We start from the raw sequence: 20,468 nt of genomic DNA, 5'->3' as shown, positions 1-20,468 counted from the left end.
ATGTATCATAAGATCTCTTGCTTGTATATGTCTTTTTGTCACGCTCTAAACTCTTGGTGATTGGCTCAAACATACAAAATAACATTCTCAAATTGTGCATCATACACTGATCATTATTGTCCTACATTCTACAAGTATACTCATTGCCTTGATTTGTTTACAATACATTGATTGTAAGTATCTGTCTTATGGCACTAATGTCTATTCTTTAGTCACTTAATCTTACTAACTTGATGGAGCTTAGAACTCTATTGAATCACTAGTGTATCCATTGAGAAAGTGCAATGAATCTTAGCTTGATTTCTCTGTTAGTTATTTTTTTTTTTGTTTATAACACAGTTCTGTAATTGACATACAATTTTAGCATCCCCACTATAGGCATGTGGCATAATGAGTCTCTGCTCTTTGTGTCTACTAAATGTGTTATGCTTATTTAATCACTTCTCCGTTTCTTACTATTCTATTTTTAGAACATTGTAAGAGTTTGTTAGATTATTTCTGTTTTGTTTGTAATTATGATACAATTTTGATTTATTCAGGTATATGCTTATCTTTGTTTTGGTGCTTGGGTATCATAGGTTCTCTCTTTTGGTCGCTTGTGTTATGCTTAAAAGTAAAACCCTTGGTGATTATTCTACTGGTGTGAGTGACATTTTAAAAGTCTGCATCGTTTGTGTATAAGTATAATGGTAATATTTTCTGTTGTCTACAATAAAAAGGTAAATTTTCTTTTGGAACCTTATATAGTGTATAAAATACTTTCTCTGTTTTGGTGCTTCTATGTAACATAAGGTTTCTCATTCTACGAAATGTATGCATCTTGTAGTAGTTTTCTTGAATCTCAAATGTATATGTATATATTGTGCTGTCCTTTAAAGCCTTGTTGATTGATATCTCGGTATGTAACTGATGATTACAGTGTTAAATTCTACAGATGTTACATGTTACCTGAGTCTTTACTATATAAAATGATTGAAAATATCTCTTTTATGGTACTAGTCCTAGAGTCTAATCTTTGTCTTATTGAGTTGTTGGAGCTTGAAATCTATTGAATTGCTAGAATGTGTAATGGATCTTTCTTGATTTTCCTACCATGTTTTTTTTTTAATAACATTATTCTATGACTGATGTCAAAATCAGAATTTAGTACACTTTTATCATCATGATCATAGTTGGCATGTGGAAGAACTACTATGATATTTTCTACTCTTTAGGTCGACTAATTGTATTCTGTCTAATATTTTGTTTCGGTTCGCTATATCAGTTGTTAGACTTGAAAGTTCTTTTAGTACACACATATATATATATAGAACATTGTTTCGGTAAAGTAGAAGAACTTTGTTTGTCATTCGGTAAAGTAGAAGAACTTTGTTTCGGTGTGCAATGAGTTAGTAACTTAGTATTATAGAACATTGTATAAGACTGTAAGAGTCATGTTTTTATTACGTTTTTATGAAAAGACTACTATCAATGTGTATATATCTTGTCTATTTCATTTTTTAAATTCTATTTGTTTGTTTGAAATACACTTTTTAATTTAATTTTGGGTTTGTCAATTACCATTGTCCTCTGTAATTTTTTTTCATTTGTGTTGCATTTTGGTTTGTTGTCAAGTTGTCGTTGGATGATACTTTTGTGACTTTTGCCGGTTGATTCTCTGAATATTTATTGTGGTAATTTGACTTAACTTGTTTGGGAAATATTTATTCTTGTATGTTTATCCTAAATTATACCCAGTAAGAATCCATCATCAATGTCGGGTTTTTAGTTTGTCATTCCGCAAAGTAGCGCAATAAGTTAGTGTTATAGAACATTGTATAAGACTATAAGAGTCATGTTCTGTATGTTTCTAAGAAACGAAGCTACTATCAATGTGTATGTTCTTGTCTATTTCACTTTTTAATTCCATCTGTAATCTCTGTTAGTTATATTTTTTTGGTTTATAATACAGTTCTAGCATCCCCACTATAGGCATGTGGCATAATGAGTCTGCTCTTTGTGTCTACTAAATGTATTATATTTTATTAATCATTTGTCTGTTTCTTACTATTCAAGAACATTATAAGAGTTTGTTAGATTATTTCTTAACATGAGACAATTAAATATGTTTAGTAAACATATAGTTCTTGCATTTTGGTTGGTTGTCCAATTTTCTTGTGATCATTCTTTTCTTTGAATGATACCATCTTGAATTCTGCTTCATGTTTTTTTGCATAGTTAAGAGTGGTAAAGTTGTTCTTAGGAATTCTTTTTGCACAGTTAAGAGTGGTAAAGTATTTCTTCGGAATTCTTATTCTTGTATGTTTATCCTAAATTATACTCGATTAAGGGTCCACGAATGTCTATGATTTGGTTATGCGTATGGAGGATAGGACATGACTTGAATTGTTTGTTTAAATAATAATATTTTTCATGATCGAACCCAACTTGAATACTCTTAAACTAACATAATTAATTCAATTTTATTCATCACTTTTAACTTTAAAGAAATAAGAAAATTAAATTAAATAAAATATTGCCATTGGAGTCTGCAGATGCTCTAATTCTCTATAAATATAGTAGAATATTTTAAATTATAATCCATATATTTATTTAAGCAACTTTTTAAACAAATAACTTTACTCCATGTAAAATACTCCCTCGTTTTAAAATATAAGATGTTTTGGAGAAGTTTTTTGTTTCATAATATAAGATGTTTTTAGGTTTCTATGCAACTTTTAGATTAATTTAGTATTTTATATTATGCAGTATTGTTTCTGACTGGTTGAATTTTTTAAAAGTAAAAACTTCTTAATCTGCGTGCTTTTGTTAAAACATCCTATATTTTGAAACGGAAGGAGTATTACACAAAATGTCACTGCATTTTAATACAAAATACAATAACAGAATTTTAATATTAATTTGTTGTAATCTAAAAATGATTATCCAAAAATAGTAATTATTAATTTATTAGATTACAAGAATCATTAATAAAATAATTTTGAAATTATTTAATAAAATAATAATAAAATAATAATAAAATTATTTTGAAATTATGTAATAAAATAATTAAACATATTCTATTTATTGTTTCAGAAATCTTAGGAAACAATAACAAACTATTTAGAAAATTATAAAACTTAAATTTATTTATAAAACTAAGATTAAATATTTACATATCTAAACCATTTAATAATAAATATATATTAAAATTAGGATACAACATTGTTTCTATTTTTAAAATATATCTATATACTTATTTAAGCTATGTTGTTAAAAATTTAACCAGTTCTGATGTGACATATTACAAAAATGCTATTATATTTTAATTATTCTAATAACTAACAAAAGAAAAGTTTAGATTTGTTTACAAAATAATAAAACTCTATTTATTGTTTCATAAATCTTAGGAAATAATAACAAACTATTTAATTGGCTAAAACTTAATTGTTTATACACAATATTCACTATATAAACAATACTAAGTGTATAATATTGATAATATACATAACCTAATTGTAATTTTCACCTATAAAATTAATATACAACATGTTATACCAATAACTTCAATTTGTAAATTTGGTATATTAAGATCTCTAAACACGATCACATCAATTTGTAATACCAAATCACGGGTCAATACATGTTTTGTTGGATTTTTTTGGTTTTACCGAATGTATAATTAACGAATTTGATATTGCACCAAACCAAAATAGTAATACCAACTACGGGTCGAATCAGATTATGACCTTAAGTAAATTAAATATATGATTTTATAAAATATATAGAATTAATAAATTTTCTACTATTATTTTGTAACAAACAAATCCAAATTTACATAAATATTTTCTCACGCTGGTAACATTATTCTACAAAATATTAACGTGTATTTACGGGTCGGGTAATAAAACGGGTAATGAGACGGGTAACGAGACGCTCAAAAATTAAATTAATATATGATACTCGATCATTATTCATGGATAATATAATTATTATACCTTTCACTCGACCCTAAAGCTGTAGGTACCTTTTTTCGGGATGGATACAAACAAAAAAATGGGTCCAATACGGGTATCGGTAGTAGCTTCCAAGCCTACCTATTAGTAGTTTAATATGAATCAAAATTCACCATATAGTACGATATTATATAACATGTAAATTAATGATACAACATAAATATAATATTAACAAATAACAAAATAAAAAAAATTCCCCGCGCTACCAGCGCGGGTTATTATCTAGTTATAGTGTAATGAAGCTTAGCTTGATTTCTACCTATAAAAAAAAATTAAAAATTGAATCTTAACTTGATTGATATCTCTCTTATACTATTTTATAAATTAATATAAAATACATAGACTATACTAGTTAAAAAAAATTATATAAATTTATGCTATATCATGATTTTTCCCATAAAATATGGTATATAATTCCACAAGGAGCATATGTGGTTCTTAATAATAAGAACTCAAAATTATTAATAAAGAACCTCTCCTCACTCTCTTTCGTTTTTCTTGATTAATCTAACATACAAAATTCACTTAGTATAATACTATAATACTATTAATACTGCCAAAAAAAAAAGAGATGGCGACGGCGAGTGTGCTTAGGGTTTTTGGAAATGATGTACTATGGATGATATTAGAGTGCGAGTTCGCCCACCATATGATCATCTAGATGCCTCAAGGGAGTGGGTGCGGAGAGTGGTGGGTAGTTCTGCTGGCGGGATGCCAAATCCGGAGACAGTGGTTGATGATGCTTTTGTGTTTGAGCAACTTTCACTGGAGTTCCCAGATGGCGAGGATGGGGAACCAGTTGTCACAATTGGTAAAGAAGTCATAGATGCTATGAATTGTATGTGGAAGAACTGCATCGTTGTGAAGGATTTGGGGTGGAGTGTTCCGATTGCAGGGTTGAGTCGGAGATTGTGGGAGATGTGGAAGCCGAGTGGGGCTATGTATGTCATGGATTTACCATGCCAGTTCTTCATGATTAGGTTTGCTGTGGAGGAGTATATGGCAGCCCTGACTGGAGGACCGTGGATGGTGTTTGGCAGCTACTTAATGATGCAAGCTTGGTCGCCGGATTTTGATCTCTTACGGGATGAGATTACCACGACACCGATATGGGTCCGGATATCTAACCTTCCAATCACTATGTATCACCGAGCTATTTTGATGGGGATCTTTGGCGGTTTGGGCAATCCACTCAAGGTGGATGTCACGACTTTAGGTTTTGAAAGAGTGCGCTTTGCGAGAGTTTGTGTGGAGATTAACCTTACTAGACCTCTCAAGGGTAAAATTTTGGTTAATGAGGAGAGATATTTTGTGTCTTATGAGGGCCTTTCACAAGTTTGTTCGTTATGTGGGATATATGGGCACCTGGTGCACTCATGTCCCAAAAGTGTTAAGGATCGAGGAGTTGCAGTAGCTCCACCGATGGGAGAGAGTCCGGTGATAGCTTCACAAGAGGGTCCGGGAGCTGATGGTTTTATTTCGGTACGTCCACGGGGGCGGAGATCGGACTTACCGAAGAATACCATGGCCCCGGCGGTAACGATCACTCCGTCGAATAAGGAAACCAATTCACAAGAATCTCGAAAAGAAGGATGGTACGATTATTCCCATATTGAATAGTTTTAGCAGGTTGGCTACAGATTTGGCAGCTGCAGATTCGACGGGAGGAGGGATTATGCATAAGGCAAATAAATAAAATGTATCCCCTCAAGATCTGGTTGTTAACGGTAATCAAGGAGTGCATAACAAGACAATAGTATTTGGAGCAGGATTGGGTAGTGTTGGAAATGGGCCTCAGGATGGGCCAGTGAAGAAAGGGTTTAAGGCCAGAGAGGTTGAGAGTGGTCCACCTAGGCCTAAAACAAAAACTTTGCATAAGCCCATGAAGGGTTTGGTGTTCGGTCCAGCTAAGGGGGAAATTGAATTATCCGCTAGTGGAAAACGACTGCGGATTGAATGGGAAAACACAGGATGACCAGGGGGTCTTTGTGTAGGCAAATTATGGAGTTATCAACCCGACAATGAAGATCCAGTTCGTGGTGAGGACGGTAATCATGCGATGTTGGGTTTGGCTAAATCCTCGAATCGTCAAGATTTGGTGGTGTCAGCGGCTACCACTATGGTGGAGTCGGATCGTGGTGAGGCATAACGACGCACCCCGGTTGTTCTACTCGATTATTTTTTATCGATGATTAATTGTGTTTTGTGGAATTGTCGGGGGTAAATAAACGTCAATTCCAAAGATCAGTTCGTTAACTGCTCAAGAATTTTTGTAGGGATGTGTTAGAGGTTTTTGAAACCCATGCTGAGGGTGATAAAGCAGGTCAAATTTGTCGGGGGTTGGGATTTCAAAACATGTTTCGGGTTGATGCTGTTGGACAAAGCGGGGGTCTTTGGTTGCTGTGGAGGTCAAGTTTTGGATAGGTGGAGATATTGGAATCATCAGATCAGTTCATCATGCATTGGTGGTAAGTGGAACTGATACTCTTAACTTGATTGTTGTTTACGCCGCTCTGACTGTGAGTAGGCGGAGTGGGCTTTGGGAGCATTTACAGGAGGTTGTCAGAGGTGTTACTAGTTCGGTTATTTTGGGGGGGTGATTTTAATACAATCGTCCGCTTAGATGAACGAACTGGTGGCAATGGGAGATTATCTGCGGATTCAGTGGCTTCTGGTGAGTGGATAAATGAGCTATCCCTTATCGATATGGGTTTCCGAGGGAATCAATATACTTGGAGGAGAGGGAGAGTTGAATCCTCTTTTGTTGCGAAGAGGTTGGACAAGGTCTTATGTTGCCCGCAAGCACGCCTTAAGTGGCATAAATCTCGGGTTACTCACCTGCGTTTTTGGCATCAGATCATGCCCCGCTTTATGTGCAGCTGGCTCCAGAGAGTGGGGGGAATCCTCGATGGTAGCCCTTCAGGTTTGAAGCTGCTTGGTTAAGCCATCCTGGTTTTAAAGACTTACTAGCGTCTTCTTGGGACTGAAGCATTAGTACAAAGGAAGCCTTGAACAATCTACAGACTAAGTTGCGTGTATGGAATAAGGAAGTTTTCGGTGATGTTCAGAGGCGTAAGGAACAGTTGATGCGAGAGGTCAAGGAGGTTCAAGGAGATATTGACCAGTATCAAACAGATGAGCTGTTACAGAAGGAGGAGAGACTGTTAAAAGAATTTGAGGTTGTTCTAGAACAGGAGGAAATGTTGTGGTTTAAAAAATCACGAGACAAATGGACTACACATGAAGATTGTAATTCAAAGTTCTTTCACACATCTATAATCATTCGGAGGAGGAGGAACCAAATTGAGATGTTGAAGGATGAGTCTGGAGGATGGGTGACTAGTGTCCAGGAACTTGAGACGCTTGCAGTGGAATATTTTAAGCGCCTTTACTCTTTGTATGATTTAGAGCCGTCTGATGAGGAGCTACCAAGAGAGGGCTATGCTAGGTTGTCTCAATTAGATCAAGTGGAGCTTAGTAGACTTTTTTCTCCAATGGAAGTGGAAAAAGCTATTCGAAGCATGGGAGGGTATAAAGCAGCAGGACCGGATGGCTTCAACCTATTTTTTACGAGAAGTGTTGGAAAGAGGTCGGAGAATCTGTGACCCGTTTTGTTCTTGATTTTTTTCAGGATAGGTCAGTTGCCTCCGGATACAAATGATGTCCTTGTGGTTCTCATCCCTAAGGTGGGAAAGCTAGAAAAGATCACTCAGTTTAGGCCGATTAGCATGTGTAATGTTTTGTTTAAAACGATTACAAAGACGATGGTGAACAGGTTAAAACCGGTGATGACAAAGTTGGTGGGTCCTGCGCAATCTAGTTTCATACCAGGCCGTCTTAGTACAGACAACATTGTTGTGGTTCAAGAGGCGGTTCATTCAATGAAACGCAAGAAAGGTAGAAACGGGTGGATGCTTTTGAAGCTTGACTTGGAGAAAGCAAATGATCGTATCAAATGAGATTTACTGGAGGATACTTTGAAGGCTGCAGGTCTATCAAATTTATGGGTTGCTTGGATATTGCAATGTGTCACTGGTCCTACAATGCGGGTGCTATGGAATGGGGAGCAGACTGAGGCTTTTAAACCTTTAAAATGACTCCGCTAGGGGGATTCTCTGTCACCTTACTTGTTTGTGCTTTGTATGGAGAGACTATGCCATATGATTGATGCTGAGGTTGAAAATAAAGCATGGAAACCAATAAGTTTATCTAGAGGGGGTCCGAAGCTCTCCCATATATGCTTTGCTGATGATCTCATCTTGTTTGCAGAAGCATCGGTGAGCCAGATTAAGATTATTTGACGCATCCTGAAGCGGTTCTATTTGATATCTTGTTAGAAGGTCAGTCTAGAAAAACCAAAGATCTTTTTTCTGACAATGTTTCTCGGGATTTAGGGAAAATGATCAGTGATGAAAGTGGGATTAAATCGACAAGATAGTTGGAAAAGTATCTTGGTATGCCTATTCTCCAGAAGCGTATTAATAAGGAAACCTTTAGGGAAGTCCTTGAGAAAGTCTCTAGCAGGTTAGCGGGTTGGAAGGGAAGAATGCTGAGCTTTGCAGGACGGATCACTCTCACCAAGGTAGTGTTATCGTCAATTTTGGTGCATTCAATGAATACAATTAAGCTCCCAGATCATACTTTGCGGGAGTTGGACAAGGTCTCTAGAAATTTTTGTAGGGTAGTGATGCGTCTAATCGAAAAATGCATTTAGAAAGCTAGAAGCGGGTATGCCTACTGGGATTTTCTAGAACCAGTTGTTTTCTTTCTTTTCCAAGAGGAAGAAGAAGATTGAGGTAACGACTTCCTGCTATCCTTACCACCCCATTAGCCTTTGATTTACCCATATGGAAACCTCCAGGGGCCGCAGGTCCCAGAGTATCCTTTGGAACCAACTGAATGCTGGGAGAGACAAGAGTACCATTCAAGTCACGAACTCCAAACAACTTCCTGAAACTTTTGCCCCTGATGACCTTTGTTCGAATCCTCTAGAGTCCTATTATCTTTCCTCTCCAAAGCGACAATATCAACATACATTGTCTTCTTATGATAACCAAAGACCAGCCCCATTTTCTTGGCTAGGTCTTGTGTCAACTTAGGCGTGCTTCCAAACATAGTATAGAGTTCTGAGCCCGTGAATCATGAGAGATGGACTCTAGGGTGGACTTGAGCAATTGTTCCCTCTGTCATAACAGCAGTGGATCCCCAGACAGTAGAAACTTCTTCATTTCAGCCAAAACCTTTGGAGCTACCACATTAGATCTAGGCTGAAAACCCGGTGGGGCTGATTGCTGGAGCAAATGGGAAGATAGCACTGACCAAATCCTTGGGGAAGCGGTTATCACGTGTAGAACTTCCTATGGTTTGCTCCTTACCAATATTCTGTGGAGCCAAACCTTTCATCGATTTTTCCTGGCGCAAAAAAGAACACCGTTTTTATCATGTGTGAGCCTTAAACAATGAAAGCAGCGCTTTCGAACCCTCTCATAATCCACATCTACGGTAGCAGTAATTCCTTTAGGAAGCAGTAGCAATTTCATCTAAAATAGAGGGTTGGAAACCTCAAACTTCACCTTAACATGAACAAAAGAATTATATTGGGATTTTTCTGGGTCGTAAGCAATCTCTTTAACACAGCCAATCCTCTCTGATATAGCCTGAATCGTTTTAAGAGTAAGAAAGTTAACCAGTGTATTGCTCAAGCGGATCCAGACTGAGAAAGTGGAGAGGAAATTCAGGGACAGCGACTTAGTCCATCTCTCCAAAAGCAGCCCTCAATCATCAAACGTCCAGAACCCCGTCTTCAGGATTCTTTCCATATCACTTTTCAGTTGGAAGATGAATTGAAACCTCTCACCCGTTCATAAACACCCCAGATGAATGGCATCTTCATGATCATCTTGGCCATATTTTGACATTCGGGGTTGAGAAGCCGACCTAGAACACTGACCCTACTCTCCATCATCGCACTACACTCGCTCTCCTCTGTTAAGATTACTGGGCTATCATCCGAGATAGCCATCGTTTCCATCGCCATGTTCAGATGTTCAGTCATGAGCAGCAGGAAAAGACCCAAACTCAATGATGGCCTATTATCACCCCGAGAGAATGCAGAGAGTAGTGGCGACGCTTCAAAACCGTTTAAGAATTCCGGTTGAGATTTGACAATATTAGGTGAATATTCATCAGATATCTCAAAAACAGAAAGAATATCGTATCTACCAGAAGATGCCGTAAAAAGTTCGATAGATTGAAAGAAAATCTCGGCAGAATAAGGAATTCTCCTGCTAGATATCCCACACTGACGAGGAAAAGGAAACCCTCTAATATTGAAAGAAGGTTCTGAGCTAAAAAAACATTTTTAACCATATATAGTTGTTCGACTTGATTGAGTTTAAAATCTAAAAAAACAAATTATATGCATGTAAATAACTTTTTCATTTGAAACATTAGTTTTACGGTTAAAATCGATGTTTTCGGATTTTTTTACTGGATTTTGGTATGGTTTTTTTTTTTTCTTGTAATTGTAATTATTTTAATTGTAAATTTCAGTATTTTTTTGTGATTTCTATAATAGTTGTCGCAAATCTGAAATTAAATTGTATAAATATTTAATACTATATCAAAGAAACAAAGCACCAGTTTATCCGAAATATGTAAAATCGTGGAACGTACCAAGAAGGAGTTTTGCTTCAATGGTGAGTTACGGACGATACTTAGGTTCATCCTTAGGGGTGAACCTCTTCATTCACTTCCTTATAAAATAAAGAAATAAAATATGTACACATTATTATAATAAAATTAAAAACTTAAACAGTTCATTTGTAAACCCAAACCGACATATAATTTCATTCTAATTGTAAAATCTAAACTCTAACAATCTCATTTGTAAACTCAAACCGACATGTAATTTTGTTTTAATTGTAGAATCTAAACTCTAACAATCTCATTTGTAAACTCAAACCGACATATAATTTCGTTTTAATTGTAAAATCGAAACCCTAATTCTCATTTATAAACCCAAATCAATATATAACCTCATTTAATTGTAAAATCTAAACCAAATCAATATTTAACTTTTCTTAAATAAAAGTATAAAGAATTTGTTTCCTTAATTTGTTTTATTTTTTAATTTAATTTTAATTTATTTTAAAATAAAATATTAGATAACACATTTTGATTGGTTGAGAAACGAGGGAGTGAACCTAAATATTTTTCGTAGTTATATAACATTTAGATATACACGTGAATGGAACAATGCTTTGAGATGGATTGGTTGCCTATATTGTCCTATCTTTGGGTAGGTTTTGAGCAGTAGGGACCAAATGAAGAAAGAAGATGAACTGTTACACTAATTAGCAATTAGGTTCCATTAAGAGGCATTACCACAAGCTAAAATGACAAATAACTATGCAAATTGAGACTGATCATATTTCAGGAATAAATCCTAAATAAGAACATCCCATTTAACAAAATTGAGAATGTTTTTCATTAGATAAGAGTTCTACACTTTTAAACCTTCTACAAAAATAAACCATAATGAATATGACATATCACCCTCTTCACATCAGTATTGATACTTACATTAATCGATTTTAAAACTAAATGGATATACGATTTCTTACAAAAGAGAATTGACAAGCATATATATATCTAAAAATATTGTTAAATCAAGAAGTTTTGGACTTTAACAAGGGTTCATAATTTTTGTTTAATCGGAGATAAGAAGAAGTTAAAATAGTCACTCTTCTGCGATTCTACTCTTTGAAATTCGAACTGGTGATCTTGAGGAGTTCATGGCGAACATACGTACGTACGAGGTCACATATGTGTAAGCTCTTTTAAGTGTCAAAAACAATTCATACCTAGCCATTAGCCAGTATTTACCAAATTTAACATCCGCTCATGACTATGTCAATTGTCAAATGACTTATTCATGTAAAAATTACATATATGATCAAAATGTTATGTATTTGCTATCATTTATGTAAAAGAAAAATAAAAGCATATTAATTGTTGTCTCTTTCATGGTAGTATTACAATTCACAATTGTATTTCTATGGAGTGTATGAACACAGGGTGATTTAACTTCAGCAGCTAGATACTTCGGCATTTATTTCAAAGATGACATCTACACAAATCTTTTGTTTAATCGGGAAAATATCAAAGAGAATCAAATTAGAACTAACCAATATGTTGCCAAGTTTGGGGTAATGACAAAATATGGATATGATAGAGCGCCTTTGATTGAACTAGCAATTATTTATAGGGATAATTGAGCAATTTTCTTTTTAGAATTTTGGATATAGGGTTTAAAACTTTCAAATCTATGGCCCTTTAGATTATGGATTATTTTGTTAATCTATAAAATTCAGGCTATTTTGTTAAATTTAATTTTGCTATGAAATTTACTCTCTTTCTTATTTATGAATATAATAAATATTTAACATATTAATCATATATTTTGGGTATAGGGTTTAAAACTTTCAAATCTATGGCCCTTTAGATTATGGACTATTTTGTTAATTTAATTTTGCTATGAAATTTACTCTCTTTCTTATTTATGAATATAATAAATATTTAGTATATAAATCATATATATTAGTATAACAATATATACAGTAGTTAGTAATTTAGTATTTAACATATTAATCATATATTTTTGTTTATGAATATATTTCTATAAAATCCAAATATAGAAATACAACTGCCCTCTTTTTTGATGAAAGGACTTAAGTAAGGAGAAACAAACACACTTCACAACCAAGTCATGGTCTCTCTCATCTCACCCACTCTCTTTCTTTGGCCGAGGTCAAAGCCGTATCAATTTATATATGTATTTCAGTATCCTATAACTATCGCATTTTCATAAATCTTTTTTATTTTATTTTTACCATTACTTACACAACTTAAACTCTATTGAAGAGATTAATGTTAAACTAAGGATAAGTTGAAAAGACTACACAATTCTATAGAATTTATAACTTTCTTTACAATCAAAATGTGCGGATTGGAGGTGTCGGTTGATCAAGCCTTTGCATGCATTTAAATATCCAAACTTTGATCACTAATTTACTCGTTATGGTCTCCTGGTTCGAAGAGATTATAAGAAATCTAAAAACATTTTTGGAAAAAGTTACAAAATGAATATCCTAAACATTTTACTAGTATTATACTAGAAAACAACATAAATACAAATTGACATAGCCGCAACATAAATGAAACACTTGTATTTGCATGTTCCAATGTCTCTGACCCTTCTTTGACCTTCTTCTTCTCTTTCCCACTACTACTCTCTCAATGAAAGATCAAAGAGAGAAAGACTCGTTTGTGTTCTACTTCCCTATATATAGTTTTAGCCTTTATAGCCGATCTCAAAAGCTTTATCCTCTTCATTTACTTCTCCTCCCTACTCACCACATCAAACACACACACTTATATGTATATAATACACATATATACAGAGAGAGAGAGTCCCCATGCACCGTTCTTATAACCAATCATCTTACTTCAACAAAAACACAACAATTGTCTTAAATTCTCCTTTCGTTTCCAACACTAGTCTCATCACTACTACCACAAGAAGCTTCATTCATTACTACTAGCCACCACAAGAACTCGAGGAAGCTTCTTCATTCACAAGTAGTTTCACAATCACAGATCTCTTGTTTCCCAAATAAGAAGAAGAAAACAAAAAAAAATGCAACAAAACTCTCTTCTTCTTGCTCTGTTCCTCCTCTGTTTCTCACTCCGGTCCGGTTCGGGTCAAAGTGACGATCTTCGAACTCTTCTGGAACTCAAGAACTCTTTCGTCACAAACCCAAAAGACGAAACCATTCTCCGAACTTGGAATGCAGATGATCCCAATTTCTGCAACTGGACCGGGGTCACATGCGGTGGTCGTGTAATCATCGGTTTAAATCTCTCCAGTTTAGGCTTAACCGGGTCAATTTCTCCATCGATTGGCCGGTTTAGTAACCTAACCCACATCGATCTGTCTTCGAACCGTCTCGTTGGTCCCATCCCAACGACTCTCTCCAACCTCTCCGCTTCGTTGGAAACGTTACATCTCTTCTCTAACCAACTCAGCGGCGAGATACCGAGTCAGCTCGGCTCGCTCGTGAATCTCAAGTCGTTAAAACTCGGAGACAACGAACTCAACGGTTCGATCCCGGAGACGTTTGGGAACCTCGTCAGTCTCCGGATGCTTGCGTTAGCCTCGTGTAAACTCACCGGTACAATACCGAGTCAGCTGGGAAGACTCGTTCAGCTCCAGGCTTTGATTTTACAAGACAACGAGCTCGAAGGTCCGATTCCGCCGGAGATTGGTAACTGCACCAGCCTCGTTTTAATTACCGCGGCGGTGAATCGTCTCAACGGATCGTTACCGGCGGAGCTGAGTCGACTCGCGAACCTCCAGACGCTCAATTTGGGAAAAAACAGTTTCTCCGGTGAGTTACCGAGTCAACTCGGTGATTTGGTTAGTCTCACTTACCTTAACTTGATTGGTAACAAGCTCCAAGGTTTGATTCCGCAGAGATTAACAGAGTTGGTTAATCTTCAAACGCTTGATCTGTCTTCGAACAATCTCACCGGAGAGCTACATGAAGAGTTCTGGAAAATGGATCAGCTCGTGTCCTTGGTTCTATCGAATAATCGTCTCTCTGGTTCATTACCAAAGACTATATGTTCTAACAACACAAGCTTGAAGCAACTGGCTCTGTCTGAAACTCAACTCTCCGGCGAAATCCCGGCGGAAATCGGGAAATGTCAGTCGTTAGAAGCGCTTGATCTGTCTAACAATACCTTCACAGGCCGTATCCCAGATTCGTTGTTTCACCTCGTCGAACTCACGAATCTTTATCTTAACAACAATACCTTGGAAGGTACGTTATCTCCATCAATATCTAACCTAACGAAACTACAAGAATTTACTCTGTATCGCAATAACTTGGAAGGCAAGTTACCGAAGGAAATAGGATTGCTAGGCAAACTGGAGATTCTCTATATATATGATAACCGGTTCTCGGGTGAAATGCCGATAGAGATTGGGAATTGCACGAAGCTGAAGGCGATTGATTGGTATGGTAATCGAATCAGTGGAGAGATTCCTTCTTCAATAGGAAGATTGAAAGAGCTTACTCTGCTTCACTTGAGAGAGAACGAGCTTGTTGGTAACATTCCAGCCACTTTAGGTAACTGTGACAAACTGACGATCTTGGATTTAGCTGATAACAAGCTCTCGGGTTCGGTACCTTCCTCGTTAGGGTTCTTAACCGCGTTAGAACAGTTACTGATTTACAACAATTCTCTTCAAGGAAACCTTCCGAGTTCACTTGTCAACCTCAAGAACCTCACAAGAATCAATATTTCCAGCAACAAGTTCAATGGTTCGATCAGCCCGTTGTGTGGTTCAAGCTCTTATCTTTCATTTGATGTCACGGAGAACAGATTCGAGGGAGAGATACCACTTGAGCTAGGGAAGTCTCCTAATCTTGATCGGTTAAGGTTAGGGAAGAATCAGTTCACAGGAAGAATCCCTTGGACGTTTGGGAAGATCCGGGAGCTGTCTTTATTGGATATTTCAAGCAATTCTATAACGGGAATCATACCGTTAGAGCTAGGTTTGTGTAAGAAGCTGACACATATTGATCTCAACGGTAACTTTCTTTCAGGGATTATACCTCCGTGGCTTGGAAAGCTTCCATTGTTGGGAGAACTCAAGCTTTCTTCTAATCAGTTCATTGGTTCTCTCCCTACTGAGCTGTTCGACTTAACAAAGCTTCTTGTGTTATCTCTTGATGGCAATTCACTTAACGGCTCGATACCGCAAGAGATTGGAAACTTGGAAGCTCTTAATGCACTTAACCTCGAAAAGAATCAGATTTCAGGTCATCTTCCTTCATCAATAGGCAAGCTGAGCAAGCTTTACGAGCTTAGGTTATCAAGAAACGCCTTGACCGGAGACATCCCAGTTGAGATAGGACAGCTACAAGATCTTCAAAGTGCTTTAGACCTCAGCTATAACAACTTTACCGGACATATTCCGTCCATGGTGTCGACGTTACATAAGCTTGAATCCCTTGATCTGTCTCACAACCAGCTTGTAGGAGAAGTTCCTGGCCAAATCGGAGAAATGAAAAGCTTAGGATATCTCAACCTCTCTTACAACAACCTCGAGGGGAAGTTAAAGAAACAGTTCTCTAGATGGCAAGCTGATGCATTTGTAGGCAATGCAGGTCTTTGTGGAAGCCCTCTAAGTCATTGCAACAGAGCTGGATCAAACAAGAATCAACGAAGTTTTAGTCCCAAAACCGTGGTTTTCATCTCAGCGATATCATCATTAGTAGCGATTGCTTTGATGGTACTTGTAATCTTCCTTTTCTTCAAGCAAAGTCATGACGTTTTCAAGAAAAGGCGAGGAGGGAACAGCGCAGTCTCATCAGACTCTTCTTCTTCTTCACAAGCTCCTCTCTTTAGAAACGGAGGTGCAAAGTCAGATATAAAGTGGGAAGAGATTATGGAAGCTACACGTTACCTTAACGACGAGTACATGATTGGATCCGGAGGGTCAGGAAAAGTTTACAAAGCGGAGTTGAAGAACGGAGAGACGATTGCTGTGAAGAAGATTCTTTGGAAAGATGATTTGATGTCAAACAAGAGCTTTAACAGAGAAGTTAAGACACTTGGAAGAATCAGACATAGACATTTAGTGAAGCTAATGGGTTACTGCAGCAGCAAAGCTGAAGGCTTGAATTTGTTGATTTATGAGTATATGGAGAACGGAAGCGTTTGGGATTGGATTCACACGAAGAAGAAGGAGTGTCTTGGTTGGGAGACAAGATTGAAGATAGCAGTTGGGTTGGCTCAAGGAGTTGAGTATCTTCATCATGATTGTGTTCCTCCGATTGTGCACCGCGATATTAAATCGAGTAATGTGCTTCTTGATTCCAACATGGAAGCACATTTAGGAGATTTCGGACTTGCCAAGATCTTAAGTGAAAATTATGACACCAACACAGAATCAAACACTATGTTTGCAGGCTCTTATGGCTACATTGCGCCAGGTACATTACACGTCTTTCTCAAGTTTCTTGACTTGGCTTTTTCAACTGTTAATGCTAATGTTTTTGTTCTTTGGTTTTATGTTCAGAGTATGCTTACACGTTGAAGGCGACTGAGAAGAGCGATGTTTACAGTATGGGGATAGTGTTGATGGAGATTGTGACTGGTAAAATGCCAACGGAGAAAATGTTTGATGAAGAGACGGATATGGTTAGATGGGTACAGACTGTTCTTGATACCCCGCCGGGTTCTTCAGCGAGAGAGAAGCTGATTGATTCAGAGCTCAAACTGCTCTTACCCCGCGAAGAAGAAGCAGCTTACCAAGTTCTTGAAATAGCGATTCAGTGCACAAAGACTTATCCGCAGGAGAGACCATCTTCAAGACAAGCTAGTGACTACCTTCTTAATGTCTTCAACAATAGAGCTTCCAGTTACAGGGAGGTTCGAACTGATGATACCTATAAATGATTTTGGAGACGTGAAGCTTAAGTGAACTCGAAATATTTCTTCTTTTTGACAACTCTGTTTTGCTTTGACAGTAGATTGCTACATCATTTGCGTAGTAGCAGTCATATCAGTTTGTGAAAAATAAATAAATTAAGCATGTATTGCTTTCTTATGATTCTTCTTGACAACAAGATTACTCTTCAATTTGCTAAAGAAGAAAATTACCACCCTAACAAAAAAAAAAAAAATTACCATTTCAACTCCCAACTAAATATGTAGTTTATTAGCATTACTAATTTACTACTAGCCATAGAATATGAAAAAATATTATCTTTAATAGAATATGACCCGTGCAGTGCTAGAGCACGGGTTAAATTTTCTTTTGTTTATTTTGTAATTTTTGTTCAAAACACCATATATGTGATTATTTTATTTGTTTAAATTTTTTTTCGTTGGATGAAACATTATGTCATGAAATCATATGCTGAATATGACCAAAAAAAAAAATGCTGAATATGATTTATGAAAATAACATATATTTTGTAAGATCTATTCTAGTAGATCTAGATTTTCACCCGCGGCATACCGCGAGTTAAGCTGTGTGGTAAAAAAAAATCAATTTTTGTTTGTATATTTTGTTTGATTTGTTTAGTGTTTAAAAATATATATTGTATTTTGATTGTTAATTCTATGACTTAACCCATAGTATACGGCATATTAATTTTATGACTAAATATGTAACGTATGTTTATCAAAATCATCTTGACCGAGAAACCCTACTAAACAACATTATTCCAAACTTTAATTTAATCCGAGAAATCATATTTCTTGAAATTTCAACCTATGCTCTAGCAAGAAATCTTATTTCTTGGAATTCTTTCATATTATAGTTACATATTATTGACTTGTGCTATAATAAATCAAATTTGAGTGTTTATAATTTGTAACTGTTTGATCTATCATACATTATTCTTAAAAATATCAGATTAAACTAATTTAAAATATTTCAAATTAAATTATTTAAATTTTTTTATTATAGTATATAAAATTATACAACTCAACAAAAGAAATATATGAAATTGAATTTAAATATTCAAATTTTGACCCGTTACTCAGTCAAAATTTTAGTTGAATAGATATTCTTTAAAAGAATAATAGTACTAAAACTTGAATATTTTATAGATTGAACAACTTTTTTTTTGTATGAATATGGTGTATTTCGGTGAATGGAGATGTCAATAATTTATACTAAACGTTTGGAAGGGTGTTAGGTAAGATCTTGTTTTGTTTGATTAATCGTAAATCACGCTTAAGCGTGATTAATTTCCGAGATTTTCTTTTTATAATTGCCTAACAATATATATGGCCTAACAGTATATGGTTGTTAAAGATTTTATTTTTTTAAAGTGTATCTCGGTATAATTAAGAAGTTAACCCATAAAACCTATTTTGTAACCAACTAATGAATCAAATAATAACTACTTATAACTTTATAACTTATAACTATCATATACACTACCAAAAAGAAATTGTGTACTGAGATTTATAAGATATCTATATATATATAGTGAGAGCAAGTCCTCAAGACTTAGCTTTTCTCTTATATACTTTTTTTTATTCATAAGACTCGGCTTCTTCTCTATAGATTATTGTTTATTTGTATCTTTCTGTTTTCTTGAGTGTAACAAAACAAAGCGATATTTAAAAACAGAACAGAGGATTTGGTTTTGATCTTTATAAGAAAATGGCGTCTATAGAAATGGCTTCGAGGGATCATAACAAGAAAGAAAAGAATCTCACAGTTTTTGTTACTGATCGTTTCAATAGCTGTCGTGCTTTTCCTATCGATGATTATGCAAGTAATGAAGAGAAGAGTAAACAGGTTCTTGAATGTTCTTCAAGATCCTCTGTTTTGAAAACAGGGGAACCACTGCAGATTCCTTCTTCCAACCACAATCCAACTTCTTCTCCGCTAGTGACCAATTCCAATCCGTTTTGTAATCCGGGTCAACCTGAGACCTCTTCAAGAAATGGTGTCATCATTGGAGCTTCTTCTCTGGTTCAGATTTGGGAAGCTCGGTCGCAGCAGTCAAGCTCGAGTCTAAGTCAATCGCTAATAGATAGCAGGACGAGTTCTGGATTAAGTCTCTCAGACATTTCGAATTCGAGTTCTTTTTCTGAGTTTCTCAACGACGTGGAGAGAAAAAACAACGAAAGCAGTGGTGAAGAAATAGATTGGTCTCCTCAATCAGATACGTGTAATGTTTCAAATTCTTGTGAGAATGATAGAGAAGGAAGATGTTTTCTTGAACTGGCTACTTGTATCACTAGGGTAAGAGGGCGGCAAGCAAGTGAAGACGTTTGTAAGATGATTTTGCGTAACCGAGAAATTGATCTCGAATGGCTCGATGATCGCAACGCGGTTTCAAAGTTCTCTCGTCGCGGGTGCCGGCGTCTTCAGGTTACTTTTATTTTATCCTAAACCGGTAATTAATTTAATACATAACACTTCAGACGATGTAACTTAAAATGATCTCTTCCTTGTTGTTTAGTATATGCTTAGAATCCGAAGTTTAGAAAGGTGCATTGCCATTCAAGAAAGATATATGTTGAAATCAGCAACATCTAGTGTGATGAATCACAGGTAATGATCAGCTTATTAATATTGTTCCTTCAGTTATGTGACTTCAGTTACTTAAACCAAGCTTATATTGATTGATCAATGGAATCAAAATGTAGGAATAAATATAAGACAAAAACTGAGAAGGGGTCTTGGGAAAATTTGAATAGCGCGGGAGAAACTAAAAAGTTATCTAGACCACTATCTTTTCGGATGAAGAGGGTGTGTAAAATGGCCTGCAAAACAGGAGATAAGAATGGTTTGCAAGAAAGAATGGAGAGTAGTAACACAAGGAAGAATCAGGAAGCGGCTTTTAAGCCGGAAATCGCCAAGAAAGCTGT

General features: G+C 35.8%; 2 protein-coding genes across 2 annotated transcripts in view; both read left to right on the top strand.

The window, feature by feature from the left end:
* Nucleotides 13,392-17,640, top strand: LOC104771649 (LRR receptor-like serine/threonine-protein kinase GSO2). Its single transcript, XM_010496214.2, has 2 exons — nt 13,392-17,062; nt 17,149-17,640. The coding sequence occupies exons 1-2, from the start codon at nt 13,696-13,698 to the stop codon at nt 17,526-17,528; spliced, it is 3,747 nt and encodes a 1,248-aa protein (XP_010494516.1). The 5' UTR covers nt 13,392-13,695; the 3' UTR covers nt 17,529-17,640.
* Nucleotides 19,267-20,468, top strand: part of LOC104772805 (GRIP1-associated protein 1-like) — a 4,408-nt gene continuing 3,206 nt past the window's right edge. Inside the window, exons 1-2 of the mRNA XM_010497377.1 lie at nt 19,267-19,968; nt 20,060-20,137. Of these exons, the coding sequence (XP_010495679.1) occupies nt 19,267-19,968; nt 20,060-20,137 (780 nt within the window). The remainder of the gene's footprint in view (nt 19,969-20,059; nt 20,138-20,468) is intronic.

Source organism: Camelina sativa, chromosome 20 (genome assembly GCF_000633955.1).
Source record: "Camelina sativa cultivar DH55 chromosome 20, Cs, whole genome shotgun sequence".
In the NCBI taxonomy this organism is placed as follows: domain Eukaryota; kingdom Viridiplantae; phylum Streptophyta; class Magnoliopsida; order Brassicales; family Brassicaceae; genus Camelina; species Camelina sativa.
Note: the sequence above shows the minus strand (reverse complement) of the source record. Positions and strands in the feature narration are given on the sequence as shown.